The 14,183-nt window shown below is 38.2% G+C and overlaps 1 protein-coding gene across 17 annotated transcripts in view; it reads left to right on the forward strand.

The window, feature by feature from the left end:
• Positions 1-14,183, forward strand: part of LOC132401241 (interaptin-like) — a 617,788-nt gene that overhangs the window by 175,107 nt on the left and 428,498 nt on the right. For all 17 annotated transcript variants that reach the window (XM_059983244.1, XM_059983267.1, XM_059983373.1 and 14 more), the window contains one exon: positions 9,070-9,207. In XM_059983244.1, the coding sequence (XP_059839227.1) occupies positions 9,070-9,207 (138 nt within the window). The remainder of the gene's footprint in view (positions 1-9,069; positions 9,208-14,183) is intronic.

The following is a 14,183-nucleotide window of genomic DNA, read 5'->3' on the forward strand; positions in this document are numbered from 1 at the left end:
TGACCATGTTAATGGGCCTATATTATCGACCCCAACAATCTAAGGAATTTAGAGGAACAAATTTGTAGAGAGATTGCAGACTATTACAAAAAACATGAAGTTGTTAGAGTGGTTGATTTTATTTTTCCACATATTGACTGGGACCCCCAAACTGTAAAAGGACTAGATGGGATAGAGTCTGTCAAATGTGTTCAAGAAAGTTTGGAATAGGCAGCCTAAATGGTTTGGCATGGACTAGATGGGCTGAAGGCCTGTTTCTGTGTACTTTTCTTTAACTTTATGTACTTTGAAGAAGGTATTATGGTTAACACTCTTCACTATTAAGCTATTGTTGTGCCACAAGTTCATTCTGATTTACGGCATATTTCCAACTACCGGTAAGTGTCTCTCCCTCAGGAGAAGATAGAATGTAGCTCTGTAAAGTACCTTGGAATATATTGAGGTTGTGTGAGTTTCCATTTTTTCCTTGGCAATGCCATTAAGTGTTAGTGGCAGTTGGCTGAGCTCTCTCTTAATCAAAATAGACATTAACTGGTGGTTATGTGGTATGAATAATACCTGTAATGTCATTTGTATACAGCTTAAGCCTGACACTAGTTGCTTTATTAATGAACTTTATTAACCCCCGCTGATTTTCATTATCAACCCGTTACTGCGTGTACTGCAAAGGATATTTAACTTGGTTTTGATACTTAGATTTTTTCACTGGATTAAGATGACTAAAATAATCTTTATTTAAGGATATTTTGTAAAATCAAGAAGGAATTTGATGGTGAGCATTTGTGGTTGGAGAATTGGTGGGGAACGATGATACTTTAAAGTTATCATTCAATGAGGAAAAAGCTTAGGAGGAATTTCTTTCCACCTAGGTTTTGGACATGGCAGGGCCAGAGGAGAGGGACTAGAGATTGAGTTGTTACAGGAATGAGGCTCTTTTCCCCTCTCTGTAATAACAGCCTAATAAGGAATATGGCCACTGCTCTGGCACTGGGATAAAGGAGGTGCCATGGGCATTTCTGTCAGCCAGAGGTTCTTAATTCATATGGGTGCCGAAGGTCACGGATGAGTGGTGAATCTGTTGAATTCATTGCCACAGCCTTCTGTGTAGACCAAATCATTGGGTATATTTAAGGCAGAGGATGATAAGCATGAAGGGATATGGAGAGAAAGCAGGAGACTGAGGCTGAGAGGGAAAATGGATCTGCCATGATGAAATGGCAGAGCAGACTCGATGGCCTAATTCTGCTCCTATATGTTATGGTCTTATGGATTCCTTTCCAGAAACGATTGGCAAATAAAGTGTTGCATGGAAACTTTTTAAAATGTTCCGTACAGAAGGAATTACATTGGTGCTATGTGCTCAGATTAGAACATTCCATTTCAACTTCCATAATATAATGCATTCTCTTCTCCTACCTCAGCTGAAACTCAGCATGTCAAGATAGGGCTTCCCTCTTTCTACTTTACCTAAATTCAAGGTATTCTAGAATGTTGTTGCCTGTGATCTAACTCCTATCAAATGCTGTTCACCCATCACATTTGTGCCTTCGGACATGCCTCCAAGTAACACAATGCTTCAATTTTAAATTCTCCTTGAATATTTCAAATATCATTTTACCAATAATAATCGTGTCTTCAGTTTCCTAGTTCTAAACTCGTGAAGTCTTTTTTGAAATTTCTTTTGTTTTTCTTTCCTCCATTCAGACTCTCATTGAATCATTTAAATTTGACAAAGCTTTTTCTGTGCTGATACCTCCTTTAGTGACTTGTCTTTAATTTTTATTTGATCATGCTTCCGAGAAGCTATTTGGGAAGTTTTGCTGCGATAAAGGAATTTTATTAGTAGTCAACATTATTTAAATAAGGAACATGTCCTGAGATAATACACAGGCAAGGCTTCCTTTTGTATTGTGTACTTGTTCCTGTGTTCGATATGGATAAAAGGAATCTCCCTGAAATAGTTATATTTCCTTATGTAAATGTAATTTTTTAATGCTCTTGAGAAGGTTTGTTGAATTCCAAGAAATAATACTCTAAACTTTCTTTTTCAATCTTTTTATTAAATTTCATATATAAAAAAAAACAACACAAAATAATGAATAGATTACAGATTCAATAAACTTGAGATTACATTAGTAATAGGATAATAATATCCTATTAAAACATCCATCAACAAAAGGTACATAAATCAATCAAGTCTATATAAATATATATGAAAAAAAAAACAAAAATAATCGTCGAAAAAAGAAAAAAAAAATTGAAATTATATATGAGAAAAAATATATATTGAAAAAAAATACTAAACTAAAACTAACATGGGCAATAATAGCACTTTATAAATATATAAAGGTGTCAAGAAAAGAACTCCAGAACTCCATACCTGAACAAGTATAAGTAGAGAAAAGGATCTGAAATAAGCCAAATTAATTCATATGAAAGTGTCGAATAAATGGTCCCCAGGTTTCTTCAAATTTAATTGAAGAATCAAAGATACTCTAAACTATGCTCACAGAAGAAAACTTTTCAGTCATATCTGTTTCTGTGGTGGAGGAACCTTTTATGGACCAGAGTATGTTGAGGGATTTTGGCAATTATGCACTAAAATCCTTTTAATCATTTTGTTGTCAGAAAATTTGGCACTCAAACAAGTTATAAACCTACAGGATAAGCTGTACTGGAAGTTTACCTGAGTTTTTGCACTAATCTTGTGGTTGCACACCATGGAATCAACAAGCCCATTTGTCTGACTGGAGACCAAGAACTGAAAGACAAAGGCAAATATTCTGTAATTTCCATCAATATATAGTACTTAGCTGAGTTTGCGTAAATATAAACAGTTTAAAATGCTAGATTTTAAGTATGTATCAATTTATCTTAATTGCTTCATATCTTTTTATTTTTTGAGTGTTTGGTAGACAGCATAGCTGGATGTCAGGTTTGTTTACTATTCATTTTTTGGATGGGGCTTGTTTCGGTCTGTTCACTTTGTGATGTGTTATGCAAAGCCCTGCTTTTCTGCTTGGCTTAGTTACTTTGGATCAGGACAGATAGAACATAGAATGTAGAACATAGAAATTTAGAGCACATTACAGGCCCTTCAGCCCACATGTTGTGCAGAGCATGCAACCTACTCCAGAAACTGCTTTGAATTTCCCTACCGCATAACCCTCTATTTTTCTACGCTCTATGTACCTGTCTAAGAGTCTCTAAAAGATCCTATTGTATCTGCCTCTACCACCGTTGCTGGCAGTATGTTCCCCACACCCACTGCTCTCTGTGTGAAAAACTTACCTCTGACATCCTTCCTGTACCTACTTCCAAGCACCTTAAAACTATGCCCCCTCATGTTAGCCATTTCAGCCCTGGCTATCTACATGATCAATGCCTCTCATCATCTTATACACCTCTATCAGATCACCTCTCATCCTCTGTCACTCCAAGGAGAAAAGGCCAAGTTCACTCAACCTACTTTCATTAGGCATGCTCTCCATTCGAGGCAATACCTTTGTAAACCTCCTCTGCACTCTCTCTATGGTATCCACATCCTTCCTATAGTCAGGTGATCAGAGCTGAACACAGTACTAAGGTACTAGTGAGTTCTTGTATAGTTGTAACATTGCATCACAGCTTTTGAACTCTATCCCACAGTTGATGAAGGCCAACATACCATATGCATTCTTAACAACACTGTCAACCTGTGCAGCAGCTTTGAGTGTCCTATGGACATGGATCCCAAGATCTCTTTGATCCTGCACATTACCAAGAGTATTACCATTAGTATTATATTCTGTCTTCAAATTTGACCAAAATTAACTACTTCATACTTTGCTGGGTTGAACTCCATCTGACACTTAAAGTCAAGTCAAATCAAGTCACTTTTTATTGTCATTTCGACCATAACTGTTGGTACAGTACATAGTAAAAATGAGACAACGTTTTTTCAGGACCATGGTGTTACATGACACAGTACAAAACTAGACTGAACTACATAAAAAACGACATAGAAAAAAAACTACACTAGACTACAGACCTACCCAGGACTGCATAAAGTGCACAAAACAGTGCAGGCATTACAATAAATCATAAACAAGACAATAGTGCAATAGGACTTCTCAGCCCAATTCTGCATCCTATCGATTTTATCATCCTTTTCCTGCCTTAATGGAACATACCTATGCAGAATGCCATGCAAATGTTCCCTGAACATTCACCATATTTCTGCCATGCATTTCCCTGAGAACATCTGCTCCCGATTTAGATTCCCAAGTTCCTGCCTAATAACATCATATTTCCCCCTACCCAATTAAATGTTTTTCCAATTGCCTGCTCCTATCCCTGTCCAGCACTATGACATAGAGTTGTGATCACTACCTTCAAAACGCTCTCCCACCGAGAAATCTGACAACTGATCAAGTACACTTCACAATACCAGATCAAGTACAGCCTCTTCTCTGATTGGCTTATCTACATATTGCATCAGGGAACCTTCATGAACACACCTCCAAACACCTTGCTCTAGGGAGATGCCAGTCAATATTGGGAATGTTAAAATCATCTATCTCAACAACCCTATTATTATTGCACCATTCCACAATCTGCTTCCCTATCTGTTCATTATTGTCTCTTTTTTTGGGGGGGGGGTTATAAAAACACCCAGTAGAGTTATTGCCCCCTTCCTGTTTCTGATTTCCATCCACAATGACTCCATGGACAATCCCTCCATGACTTCCTTCTATTCTGTAGCCGTGATACAATCCCTGATTAGCAATGCCATGCCCCACCTCTTTTGCCTCCATCCCAGCCATTTTTGAAACATCTAAAGCCCAGCACACTCAGCACCCATTTCTGCCCCTGAGACATCGAAGTCTCTGTAATGATTCCATCACTAAATTCATAATGGTCAATCTATAAAAGGTAAGGCTGTATTTCTCATACATGTGAGCATGACCTAATGTGTTAGAATGAATTAATAGCATGCATGATCCCTAATGATTAACTAGAATTTTTTTATTGAAGGTCACACCACCTCAAGCATAACTGTTGCAATAAGATTGTTTTATAAATAAACCAAAAATTTTAAATTACTTCCTTAAGTATATTTAAAAGGTACTTTAAGGATAGAGAAGGTTTGGAAGGATTTGGGCCAAATGTGGGCAAATGAGACTGGTTTAGATGGGAATCGTGTCAGCATGAACTGTTGAGCTGAAGGGTCTGTTCCCATGCTGTTCAATTCAATGAGTCTAAGAATTTTTTTAAATCAATGTGATTAATTTCATAATTAAAATTTTTAGGCCATAAGACATACGAGCAGAAATAGGCAATTTGGCTGCACCATTTGATCATGTTTGATTTATTTTACCACACAACCCCATTCTTCTTGCCTTCTCCCTGTAACTTCTGATGCTTTGGCTAATCAGGAACCTATCAACATCTGCTTTGAATAGACACAGTGGCTTGGCCTTCATAGCCATGTGTGGCAACAAATTCTACAGATTCACCATCCTCTGGCTAAAGAACTTTTTTCTCATCTTTGTTCTGAGGTAGTACACTAGACTCCCCCGCTATTGAAAACCTCCTCTCCACATCCACTTTATTAAGGCCTTTCAATATTCAGTTGATTGCCATGAGATCCTCCCTCATTCTTCTAGATGCCACTGAATACAGGCCCAGAGCCATCAAATGCTCCTGATACATTAACCCTTATATTCCCTGGATCAAAGGTTATGGGGAGAAGGCAGTAGAATGGGTTTGGGAGAGATAATAAGTCTACCAAGGTGGATTGGCAGAGCAGACCCAATGGCCTGAATGGCCTAATTCTGCTCCTATGTCTTAAGGACTTATGGAAACATCTGGTGAAATGCATTGTTTACATTTATAAGCAACACAATCTAGGGATTTGCAGGGCGGCATAGGTGGGGAGTAGTGGGAGGGGGATGGTGAACAGCATGTAAGTGTTTGGCTGAATAACACAGAACACAAGAAACTACAAGACAACAATAGCAAACCAGCTACCTATACACACAGATATCTCCCAACCCTTGGACGGGCATCCGGCATCCAATCTCCAAGTTTTGACTTCCAGACTACCAATCAACTTTTGGGCTTCAATCTTCAGTATTGACCCTCAGACTAGCCAATGATGGGACTCGAAACTCCAAGGTCAAACCCACTGATCAGCACTAGTGCCTCCTTGTGCATTCTGCTTACATGGACTCCTGGTCGTTGGCCTTCAGGTGTGGAACAGTGGCCTGGATTGCAGATGTCCTAAGTAATCTGACCATGCCACTGACTTTCGAGTATGAGTGGAGGCCTGGAATATGGATATTCTTCATCACCTGTCACTGGACTTTAATGTGGAAGAAGTAGCATAGGGTGGAGATTAGATCTCTAACTCCTCCACATCCCTATTAATAAACCCTACTCTAGCCTCTAATGTCTCCACATAACTGTTCCTAAATCTCCTCTCTGGCCCCAGAAACCATCCTTAATAACTTAAAAAAATAACTGACAGCATCTGTTAACCATAAGCTGGAACAATTTGATTCATACTGGGAAAAATGGTTTAACTACACAATGCCTCATAGGCCTGATTTTATTCTCACAAATCAATGAATCTGTTGTAAAAAAAAGATCACTCCCTACTTGTTTATAGTTCTTTCCTTTTGCTTGTTTTTTCTTTCCACTCTTTTCTATAAGGGTATACCTCAGATAAATACTTTATGGAGATTTGTGATATATATGATTATATGATATATATGTACAATGTCTGAAATATATCCTATGGAAATGTTTGATGATGAATTTCAATAAAAAATAAATTACAAAATAAATTTTAAAAGAAGAACTGAATTGGAGTGACAACCTTGATGGAGACTGCAGCTGAGCGCTATCTTGAAATTAAAATGGTTCCAAATTTGAGAAGGATATGCTGGTATTGGAGAGGGTTAAAATAGTTATCCCAGGAATGAAAGGGTTAATGTATGAGGAGTGTTTGATAACTCTGGGCCTGTACTCGCTGGTGTTTAGAACTATGAGGGGGGATCTCATTGAAATTTTCCAAATATAGAAAGGCCTAGATAAAGTGGATGTGCAGAGGATATTTCCAATAATGAGAAACTCTAGGACCAAAGGGCACAGCCTCAGAGCAGAAAGACCTCCCTTCAGAATGGTGGTGTCAGGGATTTCCATAGCCAGAGAGTGGTGAATCTGTGGAATCGCCACAGACAGCTTTGGAAGCCAAGTTACTGGGTATCATTAAAATGGAGGGTCATAGGTTATTGATTAGTAAGAGCATCAAAGGATATGGGGAGAAGGCAGGAGAAAAGGGTTGAGAGGGAAAGTGAATCAGCCATGGTCAAAATGCGGAACAGACTGGATGGGTTGAATGGCCTAATTCTGCTCCTGTGTTATCATGTATGGTCATGTTTAATTAATGTAATAATTAAACCATCAGGGTTCTCAACTCCTAACCAGAGTGAATAACTTCACTCACCCAACACTGAACTAATTCCCGAACCTATGGAATCACTTTCTAGGACTCTACAACTCAAGCTCTCAATGTTTGTTTATTTATTATTATTATTTAGTTTTTTCTTTTACATTTGCGCAATTTGTTGTCTTGCATATTGGTTGCTCGTCCATCTTTCTGTGCAGTTTTTTCATTGTGTGCAGTGTTTCTTTTATTTACTGTGAATATCTGTAAGAAAATGAATCTCAGGGTAGTATATGGTGGCATATATGTACTTAGATAATAAATTTACTTTGAACTTTGAAATAATTTGCAGACTTAGAAAGTGTACAAACTGTACAGCTCAGGCTTAAGCCACTTAGGAAATTTGTCTTAAAGCTCTGCCGCATTATTGGCTTTTGGGATATGTTCCACTGCTTTTCACGAACAACTTTCCCTTCAGTGGTTAATATTCTTTTTGTATTTTATTTCAAATAAAATTGGGATCATCTGCAACAATTGATCAATCTGATTGGAATAAAAATGCTCACTTCATTAACAATATAACCAGTGAAAGAGGATGCCTTCAGCAGATAAAAGCTTCTGACAATTAGTCGGAAGCAACATTTTTTTCTGTCTGGGTCCTCTCTACAGAAGTTCTCTAGTTAGCATTTATTAAAATAATTAATCTCAAAAGAAATTATCTCATTAACTACAGAGCTTAATTTAATTGATACCCTTCAAAAATGTGATTATATGACTGTTATATTGACAGTTATGTTCCAGCTACTAAGGATATCTTTTCACTAACAAAAGAATTTACCTTAAAATATTTGAAGTGAAATTTAAATACAATTAATAACATTGTGTAGAAATCGATTATCATGGTAAGGGTTTAATTGCTTAAAACAGCATTTGTCAGCTTTATGTTTTATTGACAAACTTTATCGATTTATCCAAATTTGGACTTTGACTTGTCTCTGGTACATAAAATTCGCATGTGCTGTTCAAATGGGAAATGGTTGTATTGATTTCCTTGACTTCAGCTGAAATGCTAAAGATTTTTGGATAAGCGTTCTCATTACTTAAGTCAAAATCAATATAAAAGAGCTTCTTTTAATGAAAGAGCAGTCTCAACACCTACTGTTGAAATGGAGTCCTGTTCATCCTTTGCCTTGGGTATTGATCACCTGGGTTGTATTACGGATGTCCAATTGGTTGACATTGTGGCTTAGTTATGTGTGTAAACTTGCAGGTTCAGAAAAGAGAAGGCACGATAAGAGTCAAACATGTAAAATCCATTTCTTGCAATGGAAAATGGTTGGGTGTTTTTTATAGGCATAATTTCAAAAACAAACTGTAAGATAACTGGGTTACAACATTCTATTAAATAATTTGTGATTTAGTTACAATCTGAGATGTTCTTTGTGTTATTTACTTATGTTGGCATGAGGGAAATGAAGGAATCTAAACTGAGTTTTCAGTTTTCGTATCTGTAAACAGTATTTTTCATTGCATCATAAAATCCACATTCAGTGTCTGATTTCCCTTATTGAAAGTCCATTTGTTCTATTGTTGGTTGATTACTTTGTTTATCTAATTATTTTCTGGATTTCTTTCAGCCTGAAGTGAAGGAGCACAGAGCTTGTGATCTTGAAGCAGAACATCAAACTAGGAAGACCCAAGCTCAAATGACAGCACTGCAAAACTGGAGTGAAACAAATGTTAACCACAAGTCATTTCAGCAAGACCAACATAAGGTATTCTGCATGGATACAATTAATTATTCCATACTACATAAATTGTCCAATTACCCTGGAGTTAATTAAGTGAAATAGACATTGATACATAGACAGATGCAGGTGTCATGTTATTGTGTTGTAAATTTACTCCCTTTTAGTTAATGGGCCCAGCATGTAAGCTTCCTAATAACAAAGCTACATAAAATTATATTATAATTAGAACTGTTTTGACCCATAGCTAGAAAATTGTATTTTCATGTACCTATCATTTTTGTTCAACTTTAGGTCAATTCATGTTTCCTGTTTTATTTTAAACTTCATGATGTTCAAAACCTGATTGGTTTTATGTTGTTTCTATGAGTAAGCATCTAAAAATAAATCTATATTTTAACAGGCTTAATTACACAGGTAAGTTATAGGAAAATGCATCTAGCTTTTATACATTCTTCAATCTTACATTCGTATTAGATGTGTTTCAATAAACTTCTATTTAAATTGTGCATTTTTTCATGAATGCTGTCTAGCATAAACTTGCAGGATGTAATAACCAATATCTCTGTCAATTGCAAAATCTGGAAGGATCTGGATTGACAATATTTTTGAATATTTTCTCTGTTATCCTGGTATTATCTTCCCCTGAAACGACATAGAAAACAATGTAATTTTCAGCATTTTGGTGTTGGGCATGTGAATGATGCGATCTGCCCAACACAGTTCTGTATCTAATTCTCATGAAAATGTTAGGGATGTTGGCTGAGGAGGAAGCAGTGACCTTTGCTGCTTATCATTTAAATAGTTTTTTTGGATATTGTGGCGACATTTTTATTGGCTGTATTATCACAAAATATAGGCACGGATCACTGATCACAAACAAGGGAAAATCTGCTGATGCTGGAAATCCAACTCACACAAAATACTGGAGGAGCTTAGCAGGACAAGCAGCATCTATGGAAAAGAGTATAGTTGATGTTTCAGGCTCAGACCCTTCATCAGGTCTAGATATGGGCTACAAATTACAAATGGAGATGGAAAAAGCATGTCAAAAGAGTAAAGTTACGAGAGTCAAGAGGGATTTCAATGTGCAGGTAGGTTGGGCAAATCAGTTTAGTGCTGACTCCCAAGAGAGAGAATTTGTAGAATGCCTATGAGATGGCTTTTTAGAGCAGCTTGTGGTTGAGCCCATACGGGATCAGCTATTTTGGATTGGGTATTGTGTAATAACCAGATTTGATTAGGGAGCCTAAGGTAGATGAACCCTTAGGAGACAGTGATCATAATTCACCCTGCAATTGAGAGAGAGAAACAAAAGTCAGATGTATTGGTATTACAGTTGAGTATTGGAAATTACATAGGCACGAGAGGGGAGTTGGACAAAGTGGATTGGAAGGGGACAGTAGCAGGGACGATAGTAAAGCAACAGTTGGTGGAGTTTCTGGAAGCAATTTGGAAGGTGCAGGATAGATACATCCCCAAGAAGTAGTAGGATTCTAAAGGCAGGATGATGCAACTGTGGATGACAAGGGAAGTCAAAGCCAACATAAAAGCAAAAGAGAGGACAAGTAATAGAGCAAAAGTTAATGGGAAGTTAGAAGATTGGGAATCTTTTAAAAACCAACAGAAGGCAACTAAAAAGTCATAAAGGGGGAAAAGATTAAGTATGATGATAAGCTTACCAAAAATATCAGATGATACCAAAAGATTTTTTTTTGACAGACAGACATACTTTATTGATCCCGAGGGAAATTGGGTTTCGTTACAGTCGCACCACCAAGAATAGTGTAGAAATATAGCAATATAAACCCATAAATAATTAAATAATAATAAGTAAATAATTCCAAGTGGAAATAAGTCCAGGACCAGCCTATTGGCTCAGGGTGTCTGACACTCCGAGGGAGGAGTTGTAAAGTTTGATGGCCATAGGCAAGAATTACTTCCTATGACGCTCAGTGTTGTATCTCCGTAGAATGAGTCTCTGGCTGAACGTACTCCTGTGCCTAACCAGTACATTATGGATTGGATGGGAGACATTGTCCAAGATGGCATGCAACTTGGACAGCATCCTCTTTTCAGACACCACCATCAGAAAGTCCAGTTCTACCCCCATAACATCACTGGCCTTACAAATGAGTTTGTTGATTCTGTTGGTGTCCGCTACCCTCAGCCTGCTGCCCCAGCACACAACAGCAAACATGATAGCACTGGCCACCACAGACTTGTAGAACATCATCAGCATCGTCCAGCAGATGTTAAAGGACCTCAGTCTCCTCAGGAAGTAGATACGGCTCTGACCCTTCTTGTAGACAGCCTCAGTGTTCTTTGACCAGTCCAGTTTATTGTCAATTCGTATCCCCAGGTATTTGTAATCCTCCACCATGTCCACACTGACCCCTTGGATGGAAACAGGGGTCACTGGTGCCTTAGCCCTCCTCAGGTCCACCACCAGCTCCTTAGTCTTTTTCACATTAAGCTGCAGATGATTCTGCTCACACCATGTGACAAAGTTTCCCACCGTAGCCCTGTACTCCACCTCATCTCCCTTGCTGATGCATCCAACTATGGCAGAGTCATCAGAAAACTTCTGAAGATGGCAAGACTCTGTGCAGTAGTTGAAGTCTGAGGTGTAGATGGTGAAGAGAAAGGGAGACAGGACAGTCCCCTGTAGAGCCCCAGTGCTGCTGACCACTCTGTCTGATACATAGATACATAGAGAGTAAAAGAGAGGTGAGAGTAATCATTGGATTGCTAGAAAATGATGCTGGTGAGATAGTAATGGGGAGAAGAAAATGGCGGAAAAACTGACTAAGTATTTTTCATCAGTCTTCACTGTAGAAGACAGAAGCACTATACCAGAAGTTCAAGAGTATCGAGGGCAGAAGTGAGTGCAGTTGGAATTACTGTACTTGGGAGAAGGTGATTGGGAAACTGAAAGGTCTGAAGGTAGCTAATTCACCTGGACTTAAGGGACTACAGCCCCGGGGTTCTGAAAGAGATAGCTGAAGGGATTGTGGAGCCAGTATTAATGATTTTTCAAGAATCAATGGATTCTGGATTTTCAAATTTCAAATGTGACTCCACCCTTCAACAAGGTAGAGAGGCAGAAAAAAAGAAATTATAGGCCAGTTAGTCTGACCTCAGTGGTTGGGCAGATGTTAGAGTAAATTTTTAAGGACATGGTTTTGGGGTACTTGGAGGCGTGTGATAAAACCAGCATAGCTTCCTCAAGGGAAAATCTTGCCTGACAAATCTGGTGGAATTCCTTGAGGAAGTACATGCAGGAGTGAGAAAGAAGAATCTGTGGATGTTGCGTACTTGGATTTTCAGAGTACAGTGATATGGTGCTGCACATGAGGCTGTTTAACAAGGTAAGAGCCCATGGTATTACAGGAAAGATACTAACATGGATAGAGTATTAGCTGATTTGCAGGAGGCAATGAGTGGGAATAAATGGAGCCTTTTCTGATTGGCTGCCGGTGACTTGTGTTCTGCAGGGGTTAGTGTTGCTTCTTTTTACGTTGTACATCAGTGATTTGGATGGATGAATCAATGGCTTTGTGCCCAAGTTAGTAGATGATACAAAGATCAGTGGATGGGTAGGTAGTGTTGAGGAAACAGCAGGGCTGCAGAAAGACTCCTAAAGATTAGAACTATGGCCATAAATGTGGCAGATTGTATACAGTATTTAATTTGCAGGTTGAGTCAGTGGTAGGGAAGACAAATGCAATGTTAGCATTCATTTTGGGAGGATTAGAATATAAAAGTAAGGATGTAATGCTGAAACTTTATAAGGCACTGGTGAGGTCTCATGTGGAGTATTGTTTGCAGTTTTTGGCCTCTTACTTAAGAAAGGATGTACTGATGTCAGAGCAGGTTCAGAAGAATGATTCTGAGAATGAATGGCTGATTATTTGAGGAGTGATTGATGGCTCAGCCTTTACTAACTAATATTTAGTGAAGAGAGAGAGGATCTCATTGAAAACTATCGACTGTGGAAAGGCCCAGGTAGAGTGGATATGGGGAGAATGTTTCCTATAGTAGGGTAGTCAAGGACCAGAGGATACATCCTCGGAAAAGAGGGACATTCATGTAGAATGGAGATGAGGAGGAATTTCTTTAGCCAGAGCATGGTGAATCCGTGGAATTCATTGCTACAGGCATCTGTGCAGGCCAGGTCTTTGGGTGTATTTAAAGTGGAAGTTGATAGGTTCTTGATTGTCAGGGCTTGAAAGGTTGTATGAGGAAGGCAAGAGAATGGAGTTGAGAGGAAAATAGATCAGCCATGATGGAATGGCGGAACTTACTCAATGAGTCAATTAACCTAATGCTGCTCCTTTCTTATTGGTCTTAAGACTCCACAACTCATGTTCTCAGTATTGTGCATTTACTTGTTTATTTTTTATTAACATTATTTGTTTTTTTTTCTACATTTGCACAGTCTGCTTCCTTTTGCCCATTGGTTGCTTGTTTGCATTTGCGTGCAGTTTTTCATTCATTCTGTTGTGTTTCTTTGTTCTGCTGAGAATGCCTGCAAGAAAATAAATCTCAAGGGGTAGTATATGGTAACATGTATATATTTGATAATAAAAATTTTCTTTGAACTTTTTACTTTGAAAAATTCTGCCTTCTCCTGTACTTTCACCATAAAGTGATGCCAGTTAGCACAGAGAAGTCCAATCCTCTGCTGCTCGCAGTCTTCTTTATGATGCACATACTTATTTATTCTCTGTCTACTGCAGGCTACTTGGAAGCAAACCCTCAGCAAAGTATTGCTCCTTTTTATCTGGATTTAGAATTCACCCTAAGTTTCTTGGATATTCTCAGCTCTTACAACAGTAAAGGACTTATTGATAAATATTACAATGCCACCTCTTGCTTGACATTGCTTTCTGTTCTATCTGAGCAGTATATACCTTGGTTGATTGTCTTGCCCATCTTGCAACTACGTCTCAAAGATGGGAACAATGTTTTGTTGCTATCTTTAATTATAGGCGTGATGT

The sequence above is a fragment of the Hypanus sabinus genome, chromosome 1 (assembly GCF_030144855.1).
Source record: "Hypanus sabinus isolate sHypSab1 chromosome 1, sHypSab1.hap1, whole genome shotgun sequence".
Taxonomy (NCBI): domain Eukaryota; kingdom Metazoa; phylum Chordata; class Chondrichthyes; order Myliobatiformes; family Dasyatidae; genus Hypanus; species Hypanus sabinus.